Source organism: Pelecanus crispus, chromosome 16, assembly GCF_030463565.1.
Source record: "Pelecanus crispus isolate bPelCri1 chromosome 16, bPelCri1.pri, whole genome shotgun sequence".
Taxonomy (NCBI): domain Eukaryota; kingdom Metazoa; phylum Chordata; class Aves; order Pelecaniformes; family Pelecanidae; genus Pelecanus; species Pelecanus crispus.
Genome location: NC_134658.1, coordinates 6,714,394 through 6,737,007, shown reverse-complemented (window position 1 = coordinate 6,737,007; position 22,614 = coordinate 6,714,394). Strand labels below are relative to the sequence as shown.

The following is a 22,614-nucleotide window of genomic DNA, read 5'->3' as shown; positions in this document are numbered from 1 at the left end:
GTGCGATGGCAGAGAGCCTGGGGAGCACAGGGGAGCAGGAGGTGACAAGGCACCCACGGGAGACACCAGCGCACTCCCGGCCCGAGAGCATCGGGGGGTCGTTGGGGTTTGCCCCTCTTTGCAAAGCACCGAGTGGCACCGATGCCAGGGGACTGGGCGGCTGGAAGGGCGCAAGTGTGGTCAGCCCGTGGAGCTGGAGGGAAGCACGGGTGGCGGGTCACAGGATGCTCCGTGCCAAGGTAACCTGCGCTAGTTAATGGAGCGAGCGTGGATATTAATTAAGGCTCTTCACTCAGTGCTCTCCCACGAGTGCTGGTGGGATTGAGTCCAGCCACAGAGCTGTGCACAGAGCCTGCTGTCAGCTCAGGCTGCAAACTGCACCATGCCCAGCAGACCCCCACAGCCCAGAGACCCTCAGAGAGCAGGGAGTGTGCCCCAGAGACCAAAACTCAGCAGTCGGGAAGGGCCAAGTGATGGAGGATCCCACCTCGTCTCACCTGGCACAGGGCAGCGCCTGGGAGGTCACAGAACCCCAGCACCGAGGCCAGCAGAAGGGTTTTGCCCAAAGCTCTGTGCCAGCAGCTGACCACCAAACTTCCCTACAGACCACAGTCTCGGGGACACACATGTCCCTGCCCAGGAGACTGATCCAACACGACCTTGCTTGCTCCGAGGTTCAACCAGGAGAGCAGAGCCAGGGGAAGCCAGGTGCTGGTGAGCAGTGCTGGCTCCAGGGCTCACCCAGCTCCCTGGATCCCAAACCCTTTGGGATGCCCTCCTGGGAGTTTAACATCATTTCAGCCTCATCAAAGACTGCCTTTCCCCAGGGCCTTTGCAGGTTCCCCCTGGGAAATACCTGAGCTTCCTTTGGGGTGGCCCCAAGGGAAGCAGGAGCTTCAAGGGCCCTGGGATCACCAAGGCTGTTCTCGGAGTCCCCTCTTGAGCTTGAGTTACTGCCCTTTCAGCCCTGGCACGTCCCCAGGCTCCCACACAGTGGGGAGAACCTGCCCTGTCCCTCCTTCCATAGGCACCGCTGAGCTGCAAACATACACGCATGCTCCCGCACAGCCCAGGTGAGCACAACCCAAGGTGCACAGAGCTCTCCCTCAGCAGCACTCCTAAAAATATACACGCAGTGCCACGGTTTTAACATCCTTCCATCTCTGTGCTCAGGTGCTGGCTGCTGCAGGATGGATGCAGGTGATGTGCGGGGTGGCAGCAGAGCCACGCACCTCCCTGCACGCTGGAGCCAGGCGGGGTGGGCAGCACCGCACAGCCAGGCTTGAAGCGGGGCCAGCCCTCCCTGATTAACTACAGAGAAGTATTTAAAGTTGGTGAGAGTTCCTTAGCAACAGCCACAGTCTCTGCAGGCTGCTGATGGAGAAGAAAGGCCAGAGGAAAATATGTGCAGGGAAGATGGGGGTGGAAAAGAGGAGGCTGAGAAGGACAGAGACCCGGCGACAGCAGGTCCCAGTTGCTGATGGCACTGGGATGTGGCCCAGGACAAAGCCACCAGGTCCTCTGGCTCTGCCCAGCCCTGAATGAAGGGAACGAGGGTCCAGGCTCCTGGTTGACAAAGAGCTATTTCCAGCACAGACCAGGGATGTCTGGTCCTATCCCCCATGAGAGAGAACATTCCCTTCCCCAGAGCTACCTGCATGGCTGGAATTACACTTTCACCCATCCTCAGGGCTTCCCAGGCTGGGCCCCACCTTGCTGTCCCCAAGGGCTTCTCCATCCCTTGCAGTGTCACAGGCTCAGATGAGACCCACAAACAATGCTCAGGAGCAGTGTTGTCATCTCACTCTCCCCATAGCTGCAGCAGCCAGCTGCCCCCCAATAAGCCATGGTGGGGGGAAAACACCACCACACACAGGGGGACAGTTTATTTCTCCATTAAAAAAATAGATAACGACTTCACCATCTCCTAACAGATATTACAGTCATCAACACCACAACATGCAGACTAAATACTGATCTGTGACAATATTCCTGCCCTGGAGCAGGAGGGATGGAGGCAGCAGGCTGGGATGGGGGGAGGAAGGAGGCAGACCTGTTTCTTGTGGCTTCAGAGCCTTGCCAGGAGGCTCAGCAGGTACAGGACCCATCCAAGCCTCTCCACAGCCCCAATCCAGGACCCACAGCAGTGCCACACAGCAGGAGCAGCACCAGGACATGCCTTCAACACCCACGCTCCTGACCTCGCCCCAGGGCAGCCTGCGGAGGAGTCAAGCAGCCCCTGCCTTCAATTTGGGACCCCAGGCATCACCTCAATATCCAGGAAGGCCAGAAACTCCAAAAAGCATGCAAGATGCTGCTGGGGCAGCTGTGGAGGTCATCCACTTGCTCTGCCAGCTGACACAGGCGATGGGGCAGAAGGTGGCTTCTGGGATCAGATACTGGCTGCGTCCAGGGTGGCCTTGGACACTTCTGCTCTCCCCTAAAGTCCCCTGGCCAACCCTGGCCCTTCCCAGCAGCAAAAGCAGAGATGGAAAGCCAAAGCCGGGCAGAGGGAGCCAAGGCAGCGAGCCCTCGGGGAGGGTGCAGCACCCTGCCTGAGCTCCCCAGCACCCTGGGGCCAGCCCTGGCCCCTTCAGGCAGCCTTGCAAGAAATTGCCAGTGAAGGAGGGACCAGGGACAGGACTTGGGACTTTTCAGCTTCCCTGGGGGCATCACAAGCAATGAGGGGGGGATCAGCAGCAAGGGGAAAGAGCTGGTTTCAGCTAGGATCAGGGAACGGGCCAGGCGGAGCAGTGGGGGAAAGCAGGGAGAAAGCAGCAGGGACACGGGAAACACTGGCCCTGGGGAGCCAGGATGCTCACCATCGGCTGCAGGGAGTCCAGCTCCAGGGTGGGAAGGGGTTGTTTGGGGGTAACCTCAATCCAGCAATACCCAGAGCAGGCTCTACCCATCGAGGGAGAGCTACAGCCCGTGGACTGTGGGCTTCCCAGGATGCAGCCGGGAGCAGAGGCGGATGGGTGCAGGAGGGATGGAGCGTGGCTCATGCCTGGGGCCAAGCGGGGGGAGCTCAGCAGAAAATGGGGACAGAAACCATCACGGGGAGCAGAGGTTGGCTGCAGCCAGTCCAGAGATGAGCCCCCAGGGCTCTATTTCTGCATGTCACACTGCAGGAGGAGGACGATGGAGGGGTCGCTCTTCGCTGCCTCCTTGAACTCCTCCAGGGAGATCTGGTCGTCCTTGTCCTTGTCCATCTTTGTGAAGATCTTGTCAACGCGCTGCTGGGGCGTCAGCCCGTCTTGGTTCATCCTCATCATGATCACAGTCCCCACCATCTTGTAAATGGCCTGGAGCAAGAAGAGAAGGAAAGTACCAGAATGGGAATGTTGGATGGGTGGAAGGTCCCAGGACAAGGCAGGGGACAGGATTGCTGCTCTGTTGGGACCCAGTCAGCCGCTGGCACGAGCTATGCTGCTGCACAGCTACAATCAGGTGCACACCAGGTACCTTTCAGACAAGGTTCTGGGCAGGAAAATTCATTCTTTAGTGCCAAAAGGGACCCAATAGCTGTGAAAAGCCTGGAAAAAGCAAGCTACCCCTGCTGATTTTAAGCACCGGTACCTCAATGATCTCCAGCATCTCCAAGCGCGTGATCTTCCCGTCCCCATCCAGGTCATACATCTCAAAGGCCCAGTTGAGTTTCTGCTCAAAGGTGCCCCTGGAGGTGACAGACAGGGCACAGATGAACTCCCTGAAGTCGATGGTCCCATCACCGTTCTTGTCGAAGGTGCGGAAAGCGTGCTGGGCAAACTTGGAGGCGTCTCCATAGGGGAAGAACTGGAGGGAGGAGAGAAGAGAGAGATCGAAATGGGGAGGGGGAGCTCAGCGCAGAGGCTGCACCCCAAGCAGCACCCTTGCCCCAGCAGGAGCAGGGTGCTCCAGCCCCACAGGCAGCACTTGGGCCCCCGGCTGGAGCCCACCTTGATGTAGAGCTGCTGGAACTCCTCCAGGTTGAGGATGCCGGTGGGACAGTCCTTGAGGAAGCCCTTGTACCACTGCTTCAGCTCCTGCTCGCTGAACTCCGTGCTCCTCACCAGGTCATCCAGCATCTCTGGGGCCAGCTTGCTGCTGTGCTTGCCCATGGCTGCCCCTGGGAGGGAAAACGCACGGCTCCTACACAGTGGGCACGGGGAGGGCTGGTGCTCCTGGCCCTCCTCCACCCTGGCAGCTGGCTGACCCCACGTGCCTCTTGCCCACGCTAGAGCTGATCCATCCGGCTGCTGGGTGTCCGTGCACTGTCAAATGCTGCGACAGCAGCTGCGGCGCTGGGGACAGGCTTGGTGCCCATGCTCAGCTGTGGCCCTTGCTGCTGGAGATGCACAGGAGCTGACCCCGGGGCAGCCCGCCAGCGCAGCCGGCGGCATCACCTTCAGTCCCCCCATCCCCTAGGCTGGCTCCCTTTGGGCTGCAGAAAAACACTCAAAAAAGCAACCAAAGACCCAGAACTCCTCACGTGGCCTTTTTTACCAGGTCATGATGTCCAGCTGCCCTCTGTAAGGATGGGACAAAGAACAGGTAACACAAATCTGCCATTGAAGCAGGGAAAAACCTCACTGGCACCATCTGACACCGCATCCAGCCGGCCGCAGCGATGCCCAACCCGCCTCTGGCCAGCCCTTGGTGAGGGTGGGGTCTGCGGCCAGGCACCCCTCTGCCACGGGCCTGCCTGCAGCGCAGTGCACGGGAGCTCTGGCAAGCCCGCGGCTGCGTGGGCAGGACGCAGAGCTGCTCCGATACACGCCGTGCCCGCTCCCACGCAGCCTTGGCTGCCGGCGCCGCTCAGCCCGAGCAGCAGATGGTTTGCTGAGAGCTCCTGGAGCTTCTCTCTCATAGAGAAAGTTGAGTAGAAGTTCACCTGGAGCCCGACCAAGCACCATCTCCCTTCCGAGCATCTGATTTCCTGGCCATGTGGGCTTGGGGGACATGGGGGTACCCTGGAATGGGCAGAAGCCTCCCCCCGCAGCGACACGGGGCTCCTCACACTCCCAGCTAATCCCGCAGGCAGAGGCTGCTTCCTGCCCCATCATCCCACCAGCATCTGTCACCGTCTGCCGCGGCAGCACTTAACCCACCACCCCTCGGCAGCCAGAGCCGAGGAAACGTCCGGACGCCCACAGAACGCAACGCTTCTCCAGCAATCCCCAGCTCGGCTGCGGAGCTACACAAGCCCTCCTGGGACCGCAGTCCAGCTCTAACCTGTGGGGACCGATGAATCCCCACCACATACCATGCTCGGGCCCTCCCGCATCCCCCACCAGCCGCGCTGGAGGGCGGATGGACGCTCTTGCCTGCACAAGGGGCAGCTTTTCCCATACGGGAACAGCACCAAGGACCTTTGCCAGAAGCACCACACCTCATCCTGCAAGCAAAGCCCTCAAAGAGGCCAGGACTCCAGAAGAGCATCCTTTGGTCCACAGACCTCGGTGTCCCTTTCCCCAGCACAGGCCGTGTCAGGGCAGGGGACAGCAGGGATGGCACTGGGGCCAGCAGCCAGAAGGGCTGTCACCCAGAAGGGCCATCACCCGCTTGTCACAAACCGCTCATCTCGGAGCGCCCATACCACCGCTGGTCACCAGCTGCTGGTCCCAAAACAGGGCAGAGGGGGGTCGCTGCGGGTGTCCCCCCCCCGGGACTGCAGCGCAGGGCACCCAGGCTCCAGCACCCCCCCGACGGATCGGCACCCTGGGGAGCAGGGAAGGGGCGCAGGGCCCGGCCCCCGGGGATGGATGGGGCGGCCGGGCTGCGGGCAGCAGCACTCGTGGGGGCGGGGGGCGGCTCTGCCCACCCGGGGGGGGCAGCTCCGGGGCCCCGACCCCCGCGGGAACCGGCTCCCGGGAGCAGCGCGGCCCCGGGCACCTGCCCCGACGGCAGCTCCGCACCGGGGAACGGGGGTCGGCGGGGGGGTGGAACCGGGGCCCAGCCCCGGGGGGAGGCGGCTCCGGCCCCGACGACCCTTACCTGTGGTGCGGCGCGGGCAGGCGGCGGCTCGGCGGGGCAGGGAGCCGGTGCCGGTACCGGAGGGGCCGCGGTGCAGCCCGCCGGCTCTGCCCGCGCCGCGCCCGCCCCTCTTGTAGCCGCGGGCCGCCCGCCCCCCCGGCGGCAACGCCTGCCCATTGGCTGGGAGAGCTGTCAATCAACTGGGTGGGGCCGCAGGGGTAGTCGAGGTGGGCTACTGGGGGGGGCTACTGGGGTGGGAAACGGCACTGGGATGCTGCGGGGTGCTGGAGGGGAAAGTGGAGGGGATGCGGGGGGGATGCTGGGGATGGGATGCGGGGGGGGGGGATGCTGGGACCTGGATGCGGCCCGTGCCGGGATCAGGATGCAGGGGGGCTGCTGAGACCGGGAGGCGGGGGGGGATGCTGGGACCGGGATGCAGGGGGATGCTGGGACCGGGATGCAGGGGGTGCTGGGACCGGGATGCAGGGGGATGCTGGGACCGGGATGCAGGGGGTGCTGGGTTCAGCACCAGGGATGCTGCCGGCCGTGCCTGCCTGGTCCCCAGTCCTGAGCACAGCCCCCCTGCACTCTCTGCCCCTCCTGCCACTCTGCTGCTGCTTCCCTGCTTCTTCCTCCTCCTCTTCCTCACTCTGGCTTCTGTCCCTGGTGGTGGCTGGTCCCAAAGCACCCCAAAATCCCCTGCCCTTGGCGTGCTTCATGGCTGGCAGGGGCCGGCAGGGGCCATGCTGCCTGCATCCCCCTGCCTAGCACCCAGCGCAGGGCCCCACGCTGCCTGCACTGCGAGGACACCGGGCCACCCCTCGGTCCTCCTTGCTTGGCAGAGCTGAAGCTGAAGCACAGAGGGGAGAGGGCCAAGAAACCGCTCTGATCTCCAAAATCCAACGTGGAGTGTTTCCATGGCAATTGCTGGCGGCTCTCCCTGGTGACCTTGGCCATCCCCATGGTGATCCCAGTGCCACCCGGGCCTGTCTGCAGCAGCCCCTCTGCAGCTGGTGGCCACTGAGCCCGGACAAAGTCTCCATCCATCCTGGGCTGGTCCCCGTGCAGGTCCCCAACGGGGCCGTGGGGTGCCATGGGGTGTTCTGCCCTTCCCCATGGCTCAGCATCCCCCGGCCCGGCCCTGCTCTTGGTGCACCCACCCTCGCTGCGGAGGTGGCTGCATGAAGCTGCAGAAGCTGTCCCGGCCGGAGGCGAGAGAGGGCTGGTTTACAAAAAGACACAAATATTTGCAGCTGTGTATATGCAGCGGGGCTGCAGGGATCCATCACCCACCCACCCCGGGGGCAGGAGGGCTGGGACCCCTCCCATGGCTGGACATGGCATCCCTGCGCCATGCCCCTGTCCGGGGCTGGATCCCCACCCGGGGTGGGCTGATTCAGCCCCACGGCTTTCGGGTCACTCCAGCAGCCTCTGCCAGGCGCTGGGCACGTGGCTCTGTTTGGCCCCAAAACCTCTCCCTGAGCCTCCCCAAGAGTGCGGGGGGATGATGAGCACCCGCTGCTGGTTCTTACGTGCTTAAGTAGAGAAGACATCAATTAGTGCCACTGCAAACCCCACGCATGCAGAGGGACTGAAAAATTAATGAGGGTTTAATTGAAGCAGCATGGCTGCCAGGGCTGAGACCGGCGCAGCTCAGGTCATGGGACAGGGTGGGCCGAGGGGGCAGGGGGCGGCTGGAAGAGGTGGGGGAGTGCCAGGCTGGGGGTGCGACAGTGACGCCCTGGGCACGGGGACAAGGGTGGCTGTGAGGTACCTCCGGTGTCCACATTTTTGGGGCTGCGGCACCCTGGGACCTGGTGCTGGGGAGGTGGCCGGGCTCACACAGGGCTGGCCGCACCGGTGGCCCTGAGCACGCAGGCTGGAGCACCCAGCTGAGCCCAGCACCCAGATCGGGGCACCCCAAACCCTAACATGAGCCCAGGCTCAACTGGAATGCTGGCCCTGGGATTACAGAGGGGGCACCGGGCTGTCCGGGGAGGGGGGACCGGCTCTGCGGCAGCCCTTTGCTCCCCGCTCCCGCAGCAGCATCACCCCAGCTCCCAGCCCTGGCGGTCCCCGGGGTGCAGAGCTGCCAGGGTCTCACCGGTTCCTAAAAAACTTCATCATCCAGCGACGCTGCCGAATGCAAAGGGCTGCAGCTTCCCCCAGTGGCTACGGGCTGCACCAGCAAGGCCTGGGGGGCTCTGCCCAACGGGGGTGACCCCGCAGCCACAGTCCCCCGCTGCCCTGGGCTGCTGCAGCCGGATCAGTTCCCCAAAAACTGCTGGGAGCCGTGGGGAGCGGGAGTCACCATTGCTCGCCCTGGCTTCCTAACAGCCCTTGTCCCACCGCGCTGCCAGATCGTCCGGCTGTGACGCCGGCGGTGCTCGGGACACCGGCAGCTTGGCCAGCCCCTCCGTGCCCCCCACGCTCCTCTCCCATGAGCGTCCCCATGGCCCGCTCCTGGGCAGGACCCGTCACCCCGGGTGGGGTCAGCTGGGCAGGGCTGGGGACAGGGCTGGCCACCGTCCCTTCGGGACAGTGTGCAGTGCTCACAGCCAGCGCAACCCCACAAAACCCCCCATTTTCCAGTGGCGCGCTGGGCAGCAGCCACATGGCCCACGCATGGGACTGGTGGGCCACGGGCACACGCTGGGACATCAGGAGGGGCTCCAGTGGCTTCTCCCTTGGCACAGCCCTTCTGTGGGTGCCACATCCACAGGCACCCATGCCCGGGGGGAACCCAGCGCCAGCCCCGCTGTGGGCAGTGTTTGGGGTTGAGCTGTGGTTTGCAGAGGGTTTTGGAGCAAAACGAGGATTTCTCACTCGCTTGCTCATTTCTCCTGCCGCTCCCTCCCTTCGAGCCGCACATCCTCACCAGCAGCCTTTACCCAGCCGCTCACCATCCCGGAGCAGGTCCCTTCCCTGCCCGCTGCACCCCAGGGCCAAGGCTTGGTGCCGGGTGCCCTGGCCAGCATCAGGGTGCTGTAGGCTGGGCACCCACGCTAGGCTGTGCTGCGCAGAAATGCACTTGTAAAGGAGCGAGGAGCTGCTGTCACCCACGCCATGTCCCTGGGGGGCACCTCTGGGTGCGGCTGGGCGAGCCAGACCCGGGGTGACCACAGCACTGGGGATCCCTCTTGGTGTCCCTACCGTGATGCCTGGAACTGGCCTGCAAAAAGGGGGTGCAGGGTGGTAAAGCATTGGTAAAACTCCAATTTTGGGGTTTCCCCCCTGCTTCCTACCTCCCCAAGCACAGCATCACCCCTCTGGAAACAGTTCTGCCCCAGCATGAGCCACCCAAATCCCCCCCGACCCCGGTCCGGGGAAAGCTGAGGGGGGACAGATGGTGCTGCCTTGCTGAAACGGGGCTCCCGGGGCGTGTGCCTGGTTTGGCCCCGTGGCAGTGCCACCGGGTGGGCTCGGTGGCTGACCCCCTCCCCGGAGAGGGGGGCCAGGGGGAAGCGCTGCCGTCCATGGGCTGTGGCAGGAGCAAAGGAAAATTTGGGGCCTCCCTCCCCCTGCTCAGAGGGAGCTGCGGGCACATCGGCTCCGCCGGGGGGGGGAGCCCAGGGACCCGCTCAGTGTCACCACGTCCCCCAAAACCAGGGAGCAGCACCCCAGTGGGACCCAGAGCCCTCTCCCGGGCAGGCCGCAGCGGTTTGCCGGTCGGCACGCAGGGGGTTAAGCATCCCTGTCTTCCTCACACTTGAGACGTCACCGTCACCAGTGGCGTGGGGGGGGCCGGGGGGCTATGGTGGTCTTTGTGGTGCATTTGGCAGCTGGCGCAGGGCGGCTCACGCACGCGGCGGGCGGCTCTTCCCCGACACCCCGCGCTCCGGCAGCATCCGCAGACAACTGGCAGCGGCCACCGCCTGCCCGCGCCTCGAGCTCCCCACCGCCACGGTGAGCACAGCCGCCACGGGGGACGGGGACAGGGGGTGCCACCAGGCCCCAGAGCAGGGTGGGGGGCTGTGGCAGGCACCGGCTGTCTCCGCTGGGCACCCAAACCGGTAGCGACCCCTCGCAGGAGCCCCTGTCTCCCTTTGCACCCCCGGTCTGCTGCACCCGGTGCTTGCTGGGTGCCCCCAGGACTGGGGGTGATGGGGTGGGCGCAGCCCCCCCTCCCTGGGATGCTGCAGCCCCGCGCCGGCCCTGGGTGGGTGCGGGTGCACGGCTGGGTGCTCGCCCGCGCCGGCTGGGTGCTGCGGCTCCGCTGCCCGGCAGCCCTGCGGTAAATCCTGCCGCTCGCCCGCAGCTGCAGCGAGGCAGAGGGGAGGCCCCCAGCCCCCCGCCGGCCCCGCTCAGGGGGGCTCAGCCCCGTGGGGGGGACTCACACCTCCCTCTAGCCAGGGAGGTCCCCAAACTGGGGGGGGGGGGGGGGGTGTGACAGCCCCAGGAAGCCCCAACCCCACCCTGGGCAGGGCTGGGGGTGCCCTGGCTCATCCTGGGGCAGGATCTGGCCCCAGCACCCGGGTTCCCGGGATAAGGTGCCCCCCCAAAAAATCCTCCAGGCACCGCGCATCCGACCCTGCAACGGCTGCGGCGACGCCGGCGTGGCCGTGGGCAGCGGCAGGAGGGGCTCGGCGGCAGCGGTGGGCATGGGGCCCCGCACCCAGCGAGCACCCAGTGGGTGGGGGGGGCTGTGGGGTGCAGAGCCGAGCCAAGGGGAAGGGGCACCCAGCCCCCGGCCGGGGGTGCAGCGCTGCACCAGGCTGCGGTGCCCACAGCGATGCTGCGCTGGCGGCAAAGGGGCACAGCCCCAAAACGGCCCCGGGTGACACGGGGATGGCCTGATCCTGGGGCACCGCTGCCTCGTCGGTGTGGCCAGCCCGGGCACCACCAGCTCGGGGGGGGAGAGTGATGCTCCTGGGTGCAGGATTTGGCCCTGCCGGGAGCAGGAGGAGGGTTTCACCCCGTCAGCTGGGATGTCCCCATGGAGGTGACACCCGCCGCGGGGTCCCCGTGGGGCAGGGTGCTCAGGGGGAGGCGGCGGAGCAGGGAGAGGAGCCGGTGCCTGGGCAGGGCTGGGGCGCGGGGAGGCCACTGCAGGGGGGGACAAAACCCGGGGCCACCTCGGGTGTGGCTGGGGGGACCCCGCTGCCTCCAGCCGCACGCCCCTCATGGGCAGCCCCCTGTGAGAGCGGTCCTGGGGTGGGGTGCCTTTCCCGGTGGATTTGGGGTGTGCAGTTCCCCCGGTTTGGTGTCGTGGTGATGGGCAGCCCACGATGGAGGGAGCCCCTTGCCCTCCTCGAGGGCCACCTTGGGGGGACGTGCCAAGGGCCACCATGGGGCGTGGGTCAAGGAAACGGTACAAATCAGGCACTGAACCCCAAGCAGAGCCGCCCCGCCGGGCCGGGGGGGCTGCAGCGATCCCCATCCTCCCCCCCGGCACCGAACCCCCGTGCCACGGCTCAGGCCTCGTGCCGGGGCATCCCCGCGCCGGGCACCACGGGCACATGTCCGTGCCCCCTCCCTGGGCAAGGAGTTCAGCAGTGACAAATCCCAGCCCCAAGCCGCCCGTCAAGGACAACCACTGCACGGGCACGAGGACGCCCGCACGCTGATTGCGGCATTTATGCAAATCCCTGAGCGGAATGGGTCGAGTCTCCCACCCAACCGGCTGCCCGGGGCACCCCAGAGCCCCCCCAGAACCAACCCCACGGCGCCCAGCACCCCTCCAGAACACCCCAGCACCCATGGGACGAACCTCAGGATCACTGCGCCAGGGCAGCCCTGGGCACCTTTATGCCCCACCGCAGGGTCCAAGCACCCACCGCAGGTGGGGAAACTGAGGCAGGGGTTTGCGGTAGGGAACCTGGGTGCCCTGGCTCCCCCAAAGCAGCTCACATTTCGGCATCGGGCTGGTGCATCCCGTGGAGCCTCAGCGTAAAGCCACTGCTTACCAGGCCCAGGAGGAGGAGGAGGAGGAAGGCAGAGCCGACACTGTTGATGCCGAGGGGCTGAGCAGGGAGCACTGGGCTGGGGGGCAGCAGCCCCATCCCAGGCACAAGGCCCCCCCATCCCTCCCTGCCGCCGCTGCCTCCTCCAGCTCTCCCTCTCCCCTCCCCAGCCGTGTTAATTAAACCCAAGCGCTTAATTACAACCTGCTGAATCCCACGGCTGCTTCCCAGAGCCTGCTAACATTGTGGGGCCAACCCCAGCCCCCCTGCATCCCCGTAGGAAATGTGGGGGATGAGGGAACCGGGGCACCATCCCGCTGCCTGCCGGATTGGAGTTGTGGCTCGTCAGCGGCATAAAGAGATCTCCGTGCAACGCATGGGAAAGAGCAAACCAGCCAGCGGCACCGGGAGCGTCATCCCGGGGGATGTTGGCCTCTCCAAGGAGGATGGGGACAGATGGCTTGGCCCCGGGGTTGTCCCCGAGCTGGCAGGTCCCCCGAGGGGTGCGGAGGGGAGGGGATGCTCAGCCGGTGCCTGGCAAGCTCCCGGCAACACCGGCTGCTGGCAATAAAAAAATATTTGAGGCAAATAAGGTGAAGGCCACGGGGGAGCCAGTGTCCCACCTTGCTTCCCCACCTGGTCACCCACTGGCGGGTGCCCGGGGTGGGGGGGTGCCCGGTGGGGTGGCCTGACCCTCTCGCCCTCCCGCCCGCAGGTCCCCGCCGGCCCATGAAGTGATTCGGTCGGGTGGCACAGCCCCTGCTCTTGCCGTAGCCACCGCACCGGGCACCGAGGTAAGGACCTAGGGCCGTGGTTGTGGGGTAGGTGGGATGCTCCGGCGCCGGCGCCAGACCCCCCAAACTGGGTCTGTGGGGCAGAAAACCTAACTGGGGTCTTCCCCTGTGCGGGGTGCCCAGCCCCATCACCCACGGGAATTTGTCACGACCCCACAGGGGTCACCTGGGGCAGCACCCCGGCCCCCGGCTGAGAGCGGGTGGCTGGGGCAGGGGAACCGGGGTGCTCTGGGGGAGGCGGCGCAGCCGGGGCGCCCACAGGAAACGCGACGCTCGCAAACCCGCGCCCCGCTTCCCTCCCCGCCTCGGCAAAACGGCAGCGGCAGAAGCACCGCGAAGAACCGCCGCGTTTCGGTGGATGCTCACACCCCTGCGTCCCAGCCGGGAGGGTGCGGGCTGGGGACAGCGGGGCTGCGGGGTGCAGAGCCCGGTGGGACAGGTACAGGTAGGTGCTGTGGCAGCGGCGGCGGTGGGGGCTCGGGCGTGCCGGGATGTCCGGCCGGCGGCGCCGGTGCTGTTCCACTCTGTTCTGTTTCTCTTGCTCAGGTCTGCTGGTCATGGGCAACCTGATAAAGGTATTGGGCAAAGATTTAGAAAACTGTCCTCATTTTTTCCTGGATTTTGAAAGTAAGTCCCATGAGCAGGGCGGGCGCGGGGAGGGGGCTGGGGCTGCCACCGCGGCTGCTTTCCAGAATATGGGGACAGGCACAGTGTCCCCGAGCAGCCCCGAGTCCCCAGGCACCCCAGGCTGAGTGGGGCAGGGGAGCGGGACCCCGAGAGATGCCGCAAGGCTGAAAGCGTGGGGAGATGTCCCTGGCCGAGTGGCGGGGACGCAGGATACGTCCCGACCTGGCCCACGTGCTGTCGCTAGAGCCGATGGCACTGGGCGGCAATGTGGCACGTCCCCTGCCACCGCCACGGCGGGGACAGCCTGGAGGCCGGGGATGCCAGGGAAGGAGGAGGGAAGGATCCGTGCTGCCTGCCCTGCCAGGAACGGCAGCACCGTGATCGCAGCCTGCGCCCGAGGGACGGGGATTGGGGACCCCGGTCCAGCCCGGGGGACCTGCCCCAGCTTCCCGCTGGCCTGGGCTAACTGGGACAGGAGAGCGTGGCTCGCGGACCTCCCAGGCCGGACACGGGCACGTACGGGAGATGGTGGCCACCGTGGTGGGGTGCCAGACCCGGCGCAGCCCCGTGGCCCCCCCTTCCCCCCTCTCCCCCGCTTCCTCCCGGGGCATAGCTCAGAGCAAGAGTGAGGAGGGTAAAAATAGTGCAGCAGCAAACGCTCGCTCCAGCCCCAGCCACGGCCCCGGCCCCGGCGGGGAGAGGCCGTGCGCAGCTCACCACACCGCCTCCAGCACCGGCACATCCCAAAATAGCCGGGGCTGGGGTGTGGGGCTGGGGTCACGCAGCCGCCCCGCTCCCGCGGCGAGGGACCTTCCCAGATCCGCGTGGATCCTTTGAGGCAACACAGTCTTCGCCCGCCTCCAGCCCCCTCCGCAGCCCCCCGGCACGGGGATGGGCCCATGGGGGCTCCCCAGGACCCCCCGTTTTGTGTCTGGCTCCGCAGCTGGCGGGGGGGACACCCGTAGGCAAGACTTCGGGGACTCACTCACCACTTCGCCCTCCTCGCCGGAGCCCGGCGGCTCTCTCCTCCCTTCGCTCCTTCCTCTCCATCACCCCATCCGCCAGCGCTCATCACCATCGGGCGGGGGGAAGAGGCTGCAGCCCCGGGGCCGGGAGCAGCCCCGGGGTCTCCGCCGGCCGGCCAGGAGTGCCTCGAGCCCCCGGGGAGCAGCGGGGGGAGGGACGGGGTCTCTGGCCGCTGCCGGCCGCTGCCTGCAGCCCAGCACCTCTTCCCCGAGCACCACCTCACCATCATGCTTTTTTCCTCTTGTTTCTTCTCTTGCAGGTTTCACATGGGGAACCTTCTTAAAGTGTTGACTTATAACGAACTTGACCAAGGCCCTAATTTTTTCCTTGACTTTGAAAGTGAGATGGGATTTTTATTTTCCTTTTTTGTTTCGTACTTATTCTGAGTTCCACATCCACGCCATTTTGAGTTCTCGTACACGTCGCCCATCGCATCGCGCCCATCCCAGACGTCCTCCCCCCCACACACCTTCGCCGTCCAGGGGTCTTCCCCGGGGAGGGAGGGCCGCCGGGGCAGACCCATGGCCGGGGGCTATCGCTCTGCACCTCTTCCCCGGGGCAGTTTGCAGCCTGTTGGGGCCAGCCCGGGGCTGGGGGCTGCTTGGGGACCCCCCGTGAGCAGGACCGTGGTCGCAGGGCAGCCAGGACTCACCCCCACCTGCCCCACCTCCACGGCTTGGCTCGAGCTCGGGCAAGGAGACGGACCGGGGGGAGAAACCCGCCAGGAAGGGCTGCGGGCTGGCGGGAGAGCCGTGGGTTGGGGTGCTGGCACCCTACTCTGGCTCTCGCCGCCCAGGGCTCCGCTCAGAGCCCTCCGGGTTTCTCTCCCCGGGGTGCTGCCCTGCAGATGCGCAGCCGACGGAGGCCGAGACGGCGGTGTGGAACCAGGTGAACGCCGTGCTGGAGGAGGCGCAGGCCGTCCTGGCCGAGCTGCAGTCCTACACGGGCGCAGGGCAGGAGATCCGAGAGGTGGGTGCAGCCCCGGCGCCCGCTGCCCACCCACCCGCCATGGCTTGGGACGACCGCTGGCACTCTCCCCTCCCCAGGCCATCCAAAACCCCGGGGACCTGCGGCTGCAGGAGAGGGCCTGGAGCGCCGTCTGCCCCCTCGTCGCCAAGCTCAAGCGCTTCTACGAGTTCTCCCTGCGGCTGGGTGAGTGCCCCGAGCCCCCGTCCCCCCTTCCCTGCATCCCCCCGTTGCACCCCGCATTCCTCCCCGGATGCCGGAATGGGGCAGGTTGGGGGAGCCCTGGCCACGGGCTGTGTGCTCAGGTGCGGATGCCGTGCTGCCCCGTGCCTCAGTTTCCCCAGCCGGGGCTGGGGAGGTGCACAGGAGCGGGAGGGGGACCAGCAGTGCTTCGTCCCCAGAGAACGCCCTGCGGAGCCTGCTGGAGGCCCTCACCAGCCCCCCGTACGCCCCGACCCAGCACCTCGAGCGGGAGCAAGCCTTAGCCAAACAGTTTGCTGAGATCCTCCACTTCACCCTCAGCTTCGATGAGCTCAAGGTACCTCCCCGTGCCCCCTGGGTGGGACGAGGGCTGGGGGGGGCCCACGGGGTCCCTGCTCCGGGACCATGCAAAAGCTGTGAACCAGCACAGTCCCTTGGGACCCCTGAGGCTCGCCCTGGGCACACCGAGCCGGCCATGGCCACCACCCCGGCCCCTAACGCGGAGCTTCCCTCCGCAGATGACCAACCCCGCCATCCAGAATGACTTCAGCTACTACAGAAGGACCATCAGCCGAAATCGCATTAACAACCTGCAGGTGAGAGGACAGTGCTGTCCCCCCAGCCCCAGGATGGCCTCCCCCGGGGGGGTCACAGTACCGGGGATGGTTCGGGGCAGGGGGGTCAGCCACCCCAGCGGCCCCCATCATCCCACCCCGCAGCTGGACGCGGAGAGCGAGGTGAACAACGAGATGGCCAACAGGATGTCCCTCTTCTACGCCGAGGCCACCCCCATGCTCAAAACGCTCAGCAATGCCACCACCAAGTTCGTTTCGGAGGTGAGAGAGGCTGGGGGGGGGACCCTTGGGGTGAGGGGAAGCCCCCCTCCGGCCCTGGCACCATGCAGGGGTCAGGGGGGGAAAACAGCAGCTGGGACCTGTTGGGTTTCAGAACAAGACCCTCCCGATCGAGGACACGACCGACTGCCTGAGCACCATGGCCTGCGTTTGCAGGGTGATGCTGGAGACCCCGTGAGTACCCCGCACGGAGGGGGGGTGGATCTCGGTGCCGGGGTCCCTCTGCCACGCACCCGGGCTCAGCCGGCTCCTCTCCTGGCGCAGGGAGTACCGGAGCCGCTTCACCAACACCGAGACCCTCCTCTTCTGCATGCGGGTGATGGTCGGCGTCATCATCCTCTACGACCACGTCCACCCCGTGGGGGCCTTTGCGAAGACCTCCAAGATCGATGTGAGTGGCCGTGGGGGGTCACAGCCGTCCCGCTCAGCCCAATGCAGCCGTGACACCCGGGGGTCCCTCTCCCTGGATGTCCCCTGTGGGGACATCTCTGTCCGAGCTGGTCCAGAGGGGAACTCATCCCCCCCCGAGCGCCGAGGAGGAGGATGGGGAGGAAGGGGAGCAGCCCCCCGCGGCACGTCCAGGCGCTCACTGCCTCTCTCGCTCCCCTCACCAGATGAAAGGCTGCATCAAGGTCTTGAAAGACCAACCCTCAACCAGCACCGAGGGGCTCCTGAACGCACTGAGGTGAGCCGGGGGGCCAGGGGGCACGAGGGGGGACCTGGCATCCCCCGCCGGTGCTGCGGGATGGCGGCGGCAGAGCCGGTCGGGGTGCCACGAGGTGACCGTCCCCTCTCCGTCCAGGTACACCACTCGGCACCTCAACGACGACACCACGTCCAAACAGATCCGGGCCCTGCTGCAGTGAGCGCGGGGCGGCCGGCAGAGCCACCCCGACCTCGCGCACGTCACCATGTCACCTACGCCCATGACCATACCGCTCATTTTGTACAGAGGGAAAAGGAACAATGAGAAATACAGAGAAATACAAAAAAACAAAAGCAAAACGGCCCGAGGCCAGCCCCCATGCGCTCCTGCCCTCCCCCTTCCCACTCCCACCCCCCCAGATCAGCACCCAATTACTGGACACAAGGTGCGGGTGGCACCGCGGGGACACCGTGCCAGGGGTGCTGGGGCCGGGCAGGATGGACCCGGGCAGGGATGCGCCAATGGGGCCGGTGGCAGCGAGCGCCCGTGGCGTGGGGGCACCTTGGGGAGGGGGGAAAGGGGCAGGTGTTGCCCCCATCCCCATCCTCATCCCTGAGCATCCGGCTGCGGAGGAGGAGGAATAAACATCCCTGCAGATCTGCACTGACTCTGGTGGAAACGGCTCAGTCTCACCTGGTAGATTTTTAATATGAGCAATTAAATCTCCACTCACCTCTTCTTTTCTACATTTTTTTTTTTTTTGGGTGTGAAATAAAATGACATTTAATCTGTTCGTGGCCGGAGCGGGGACGTCTCTGCTGCGTCCCATCCTGCGCCGCACCGGCTGGAGGCAGCAGGATCACCGTGCCCAGCCCTCGCGGGCACCGGGGCCCTGTCCGTGCCACCCCGGGGACTGAACCCCCCAGGGACTGAACCCCCCCCAGGGACCACGTCCCCCCCGTGATGCCCTGGGGACCCATCTCCCAGCCATGTCTCAGCCCCACCGTGCCACTGCTGCTGCCCAGGAGCCCCCGGAGGGACCACGGCCCAGGGCTGGCCCCCAGTGTGGACCCCCATGGTGGGGCCACCCCCACCCCGGCTGCCCCCAAGCCCATCCAGGGCCCCCTCCTGCCCCAGTGCCCCAGCAGCTGCAGACTGGGAGGACTGGGAGGCTGCCGGAGGCCATGGCGGGCTGCCACGGGCCCATGCCTTTGCCGGCAGATGGCCCTGCGACACCATGACAAAGCAGCCCCAGCGGCCCCCCACTCGTGCCAGCCCCGCCGTGGGGGGACCCACTCGGCCTCAGCCCCCCACCCGCAGCCCCCCGAGCGTGGGGAGGCCCCGAGGGGCACCCTGCAGCGCAGGGCCCGGTGCCAGCCCTTGGCAAGGGGCTGCACCACCCCCCGCTCCCCCCAAAAACAGTGACACCCCAGGGCTCCCCCCCGCCATGCCACGCTCCCAGGGCGCAGGGCCAAGCCCCCCGGGGTTTGGTGCCCGGCCAGCCGGACGCTGCTCTCCTTCCCGCCGCCTTTCCCGCCAGGCAGCTGCAGGCAGCTGCCAGCTCCCCCCCCTCGCTGCCCCGCACGGCCCCCTGCGCTGCCGGGGGGGGGGGGGACAAGGGGCACCCGTGTGTGACACCGGCACCCCAGAGCCCTCCTGCAGGGTGGCTCCTTGGCGCCGTGCCCATGCCTCAGTTTCCCCACCTGTGCAATGGGTGACGACCGCTGCCTCGGGGGTGTGCGCATGGGGAGGGTCCTCGCAGCGCCCTTGGGCTCCGGACCCCCCCAAGGAACTGCTCAGGGTGCCAACGTGGGAACACCCATCCTGCCCACCGCAGCTCGGCTCAGCCCCCACGTCCCCAAATGGGGACCCAAATGCCCCCCCATGGGCACCCACCAGCACCCCCCCGCACCAGCCCCGGCAGTCCCGGGGGCTCGCGGGCAGCACAAGAAGGGGACAAAGAGGGGGAAAGACCTGGCAGCCCCCAGCCCTTGGGACTTCCCGGGCCCAGCGCCAGGATCCGGCTGCGCACACCTGGGCTTTGCCGCCAAAGCTGTTGAACTCCCGCGTGGCGCGGGCCGCCCGCGCTGTTGCACAACCTCGGCCAACAGCTCCTTTTATTTTTAGGCTCTTGCGACACCGTTTCCCCGCAGCCCGCCCGAAACACCGCCGAGGCACCGGATGGGCCACAGGATCTGAAACACCCTGCCCTGCTCCCAGCTCCGGCAGCACTCAGAGCAACTCCAGGCACCAGCCGTGCCTCAGTTTCCCCGTTAGTTACCTTCGCCCACCAGCCCTGCGATGGCAGTGATGCCGGCCAGCCCAGCTGACCCCAAGCAGACCCCGAGGGCTGCCTCCCGCTGAGCCCGTCACCCAGGGCTTCGTTAAATCTCCCCGGTGCTCCAAGGCACAGCGATCCCACCTGGAAATTAAAGATGAGGCCAGGATGCGGCTTGGTTCGGTGGCTGCAGGAGCCGCGGTCCCCAGGTGACGTCATCCCCCAGACGGTCCCCAGCACATCCAAGGCACCGGGGCAGGATCGTCCCTACAGTGTGGGAACTGGGACAGCGTCAACACCCGGGACCTCCAACGGGACTTAAGGGACAGCCGGATTTTTTAAACCCACCAGCAAACACAGGCACAGACACCAACCAGCTGGTCACCAGTGCCAGGCAAGATGGCAGCTGTGCCACGGTGCCGGCTGGCTCCTGGCACAGAGCTCAGCCCGGCCACCCATAACGGCCCCCCCGGCGCTGCCTCTTCCTTACGAGGGGAGCGATGAGGCCAAACTCACGCCGCGTCCGTGGCTTCCACCCCGCTGTCCCCCGCGCAGCACCCTGCGGGGCAGAGCGGGCGGCACATCCCACCCCGGTGAAGGGCAGCACCGCACGGAGGAGAAACTGCCTGCAGGATGAGCAGATCGGAGCATTTTACAGCCAAAACATGGTAAGAAAAGGGAACCAAAAGGTGGAGGAAACAGAAGCAACCACAAGTCCTCAAACATCACGGACAGATGTTGGATCTGAGATCAGCAAAGGGCTTTGGCTGCTTTGAGCTCTGGGGACAGCAGCAGCAAGCAAGAATCATAGAATCATCGAATCGTTTAGGTTGGAAAAGGCCTTTAAGATCATCCAGTCCAACCATTAACCTAACACTACCAATTAAGGGGAGAGTAGTCATTTCATGTTTCCTGGCTTGGTGGCTAGATTATTTATAATGAAAGTAAAAACCAGGAATCATTAAGGTTGGAAAGGATCTCCAAGATCATCAGTCCAACCATCAACCCAACACCCTCATGCCCACTAAACCATGTCCCAAAGTGCCACCTCTGCCCGTTTTTTGAACACCTCCAGGAATGGGGACTCCACCACCTCTCTGAGCAGCCTGTATCAATGCTTGACTGCCCTTTCCATGAAGAAATTTTTCCTAATAGAAAAGCTTGGCCAGCCCCACCTGCCTGGGTGGGCAGCGAGCGGTGGCTGAGCTCGATGTGGTGCTATGGAAGGGACTGGCGAAGGCTGGAGGCAGTACGTGGTGGGGATGCGGATGGCGGGATGCTGCCCATGTAGCTCTTGCTGCCGAACGCGAGGATTCGGGCTGCACTGGCCGCCACGGTGTGTGCACCCTCCCCAGGGGTCTCCCAGGGGTGTCCCCTGGGACCTGCATCACCTGGCACCCAGTGGCCAGGGACCAGAGCCCACCCCAGCACCCTGCCAAAACACCAGTGCCCAGGTGAGGGGACTCCTCCGAGGACAGGCAGCAGCATGGGGACGATGCCCCGTCAGCGAGAGCACGGGGTCTCTTCCAGCTCAAGCTCTCCAGCTGCGATGCTCAGCTGGGCCAGGGCACCGAGGACTTTAACTGATGGCGAGCCAAGCCACGCCAGGCCTGTACTGTTTTCTAATCCCAGTGTAATTAATGACCTTATCTTTGGCCAAAGCCATTTAGATTAAGTGGCTGGTGTGATGGGCTCGACGGCTCCAGCTGCACAGATGGAAGAGCCGCGTTTGTCTGGGGATTAGCGGAGGGCAGATGGAGGGAAGTGCCATTCCCCATCCCCAAACATCTCGGCACTGACAGCAGCCCGAAACCTGAGGCCACAACAACTTTCTCAGCGAGTCCTGGCCGGGACTGGAGAGCGATATCACGTTGTCTGTCCCTTCCGCAGGAGGCCGGGGAGCAGGCAGGGCCCAGAGCAAGAGGAGCAGGAGCTGAAGGTGTGCCGGCACCAGGAACTGGTGCGACCCTTGCCAGGAAGTCCATCCCACTCCCTGCCTCAAGTCCTTTGAACAAGAGAGGTACAACAGACACCTTCTTCTTCCTTGGAAAGCAAATCATCGCCGAGATGCTGGCCCTGGCTCTGCATAAATAATAACCTGCGTCCTCATCGACAGCCCCTACCTCTCCAAGAAAGCAAACTCACCTGCTTCTTGCTGCCGGCAGGATCAGGGCGTGCTTCCACCTTCTGTTTCTCAGTCCAGCCAGAGCACGAACAAGAAGTACGACAGAATCCTGCTCTCCTGAGACACCTGGGAGCTGCCACCCTCAAAACAAGGCACTGCAGCGGGCAGCACGGAGCAGGGGGAAGGCCTGGGAGACCCTGCCCGGCAGCGGCTGCAGCGCAGCCTGTTCTGAGCAGGCTCTTGAATGGGACAGGCAGACTAGCAGCTACTGTGGTAGAGGAATAACATTTATCTGTGGGGATAACAAAGTTCATATTAAACCGATTACGGATATTAAATCCATTTCTAAGAGTATGGTCATCTGACTGTGCTCAGGAGACAGAGCAGATAATCCCACCCCTCATTCACAGATGCTCCGATGATCCCAGCCTGGCCTGGGGAGATCACTCAACATGTCCATGCTGTCTATCAGAAGACCACGCTCAGCACATCTGCAGCAAATGGGGTTTTACACCCGGCCTCACCGGGCACCTCATCCATCCTGGCTAGGAGAACACGGTTCCAGGCCACGACCCCTTGGCCGTGTGCTCCAGCGCTGGGCTGAGCCCATATCCACGTGCGCTTGAGTCAGCGTGGATGGCAAACAAGTCTGGGCTCGAGAAGAGGTTCAGCTGGTGCTGCAGACAGACACAGCGACACAAACGCGGTGCCCAGCATTTCAAAGGTGATGCCCAGCTCTGCCCAGTGCTGGCAGAGAAAAGCCAACCCAAATTCCCAGCTCTTCCTTGCATATTCCCTTAAATCCAAACTCCCAAGCCACCCCACACCCCTATCAACCAGCCCAAGGCAGCCACCCCACGGAGCATTGCAGAAATAATTCAGTGCTGAGGAACACAAACTGCAGGTTTAATCTAACCCCCACCAGAGCAGGCATCTCCAGAGCCTGTGATAGCAGATCTGCCCACGCAGCCCTTCCCCTCACAGGCTGCGCCCCGAGAGATGGCTCTTGCCACATGGTGAATCGCAAGCAGCTGAAGGAAAAAATTGTGCTCTACCACCCCCAAAGCCTTCCCAGGAGGAACCGTCTTGATTGCATTTGCCAGGAGAATCCCAAATGCCCTGGAAAAGGCCCTCCCGGTTTCACCCAGAGCGGCGTGCCGGGAAGCGCGGTGGCGCAGACAGCACTCGCGTCCTCCAGGAACGACGCTGCGGAGTCCAACTGCCTCGCGGACGCGGCGC

At 65.1% G+C, this 22,614-nt stretch overlaps 2 protein-coding genes across 5 annotated transcripts; one reads left to right on the top strand and one right to left on the bottom strand.

Moving 5' to 3' along the window:
• Positions 1-3,107: 3,107 nt before the first annotated feature.
• Positions 3,108-4,100, bottom strand: HPCAL4 (hippocalcin like 4). Of its 2 annotated transcripts, XM_009481495.2 has the most exons (3): positions 3,939-4,100; positions 3,580-3,795; positions 3,108-3,305 (listed from the first exon to the last, which is right to left on the bottom strand). In XM_009481495.2, the coding sequence occupies exons 1-3, from the start codon at positions 4,098-4,100 to the stop codon at positions 3,108-3,110; spliced, it is 576 nt and encodes a 191-aa protein (XP_009479770.1). The 2 variants fall into 2 exon arrangements, with proteins under 2 accessions (XP_009479770.1, XP_009479769.1); XM_009481494.1 differs by lacking the exon at positions 3,580-3,795.
• Positions 4,101-13,209: 9,109 nt separating this feature from the next.
• LOC142595007 (CYFIP-related Rac1 interactor A-like) lies at positions 13,210-17,192 on the top strand. 3 transcript variants are annotated; one of them, XM_075721982.1, is made up of 10 exons: positions 13,210-13,279; positions 15,153-15,274; positions 15,352-15,457; positions 15,673-15,809; positions 15,991-16,068; positions 16,192-16,308; positions 16,421-16,500; positions 16,591-16,717; positions 16,941-17,011; positions 17,129-17,192. In XM_075721982.1, exons 1-10 carry the CDS (start codon positions 13,210-13,212, stop codon positions 17,190-17,192), a joined length of 972 nt encoding a protein of 323 aa, XP_075578097.1. The 3 variants fall into 3 exon arrangements, with proteins under 3 accessions (XP_075578097.1, XP_075578095.1, XP_075578096.1); XM_075721980.1 differs by lacking the exon at positions 13,210-13,279 and adding an exon at positions 14,533-14,644; XM_075721981.1 differs by lacking the exon at positions 13,210-13,279 and adding an exon at positions 14,572-14,644 and having other exon boundaries at positions 15,114-15,274.
• The last annotated feature ends 5,422 nt before the right edge of the window (positions 17,193-22,614 follow it).

Excerpts from the sequence above, each read along its gene's own strand:
- HPCAL4 (XM_009481495.2), bottom strand. The coding sequence starts at position 4,100 with ATGGGCAAGCACAGCAGCAAGCTGGCCCCAGAGATGCTGGATGACCTG. Across the intron at positions 3,796-3,938 it reads TCCAGCAGCTCTACATCAAG|TTCTTCCCCTATGGAGACGC; the intron begins GTGGGCTCCAGC and ends TCCTCCCTCCAG. Across the intron at positions 3,306-3,579 it reads AGATGCTGGAGATCATTGAG|GCCATTTACAAGATGGTGGG; the intron begins GTACCGGTGCTT and ends TTCTTGCTCCAG.
- LOC142595007 (XM_075721980.1), top strand. The coding sequence starts at position 14,533 with ATGCTTTTTTCCTCTTGTTTCTTCTCTTGCAGGTTTCACATGGGGAAC. Across the intron at positions 14,645-15,152 it reads TTTTTTCCTTGACTTTGAAA|ATGCGCAGCCGACGGAGGCC; the intron begins GTGAGATGGGAT and ends GCTGCCCTGCAG. Across the intron at positions 16,501-16,590 it reads AGGGTGATGCTGGAGACCCC|GGAGTACCGGAGCCGCTTCA; the intron begins GTGAGTACCCCG and ends CTCCTGGCGCAG.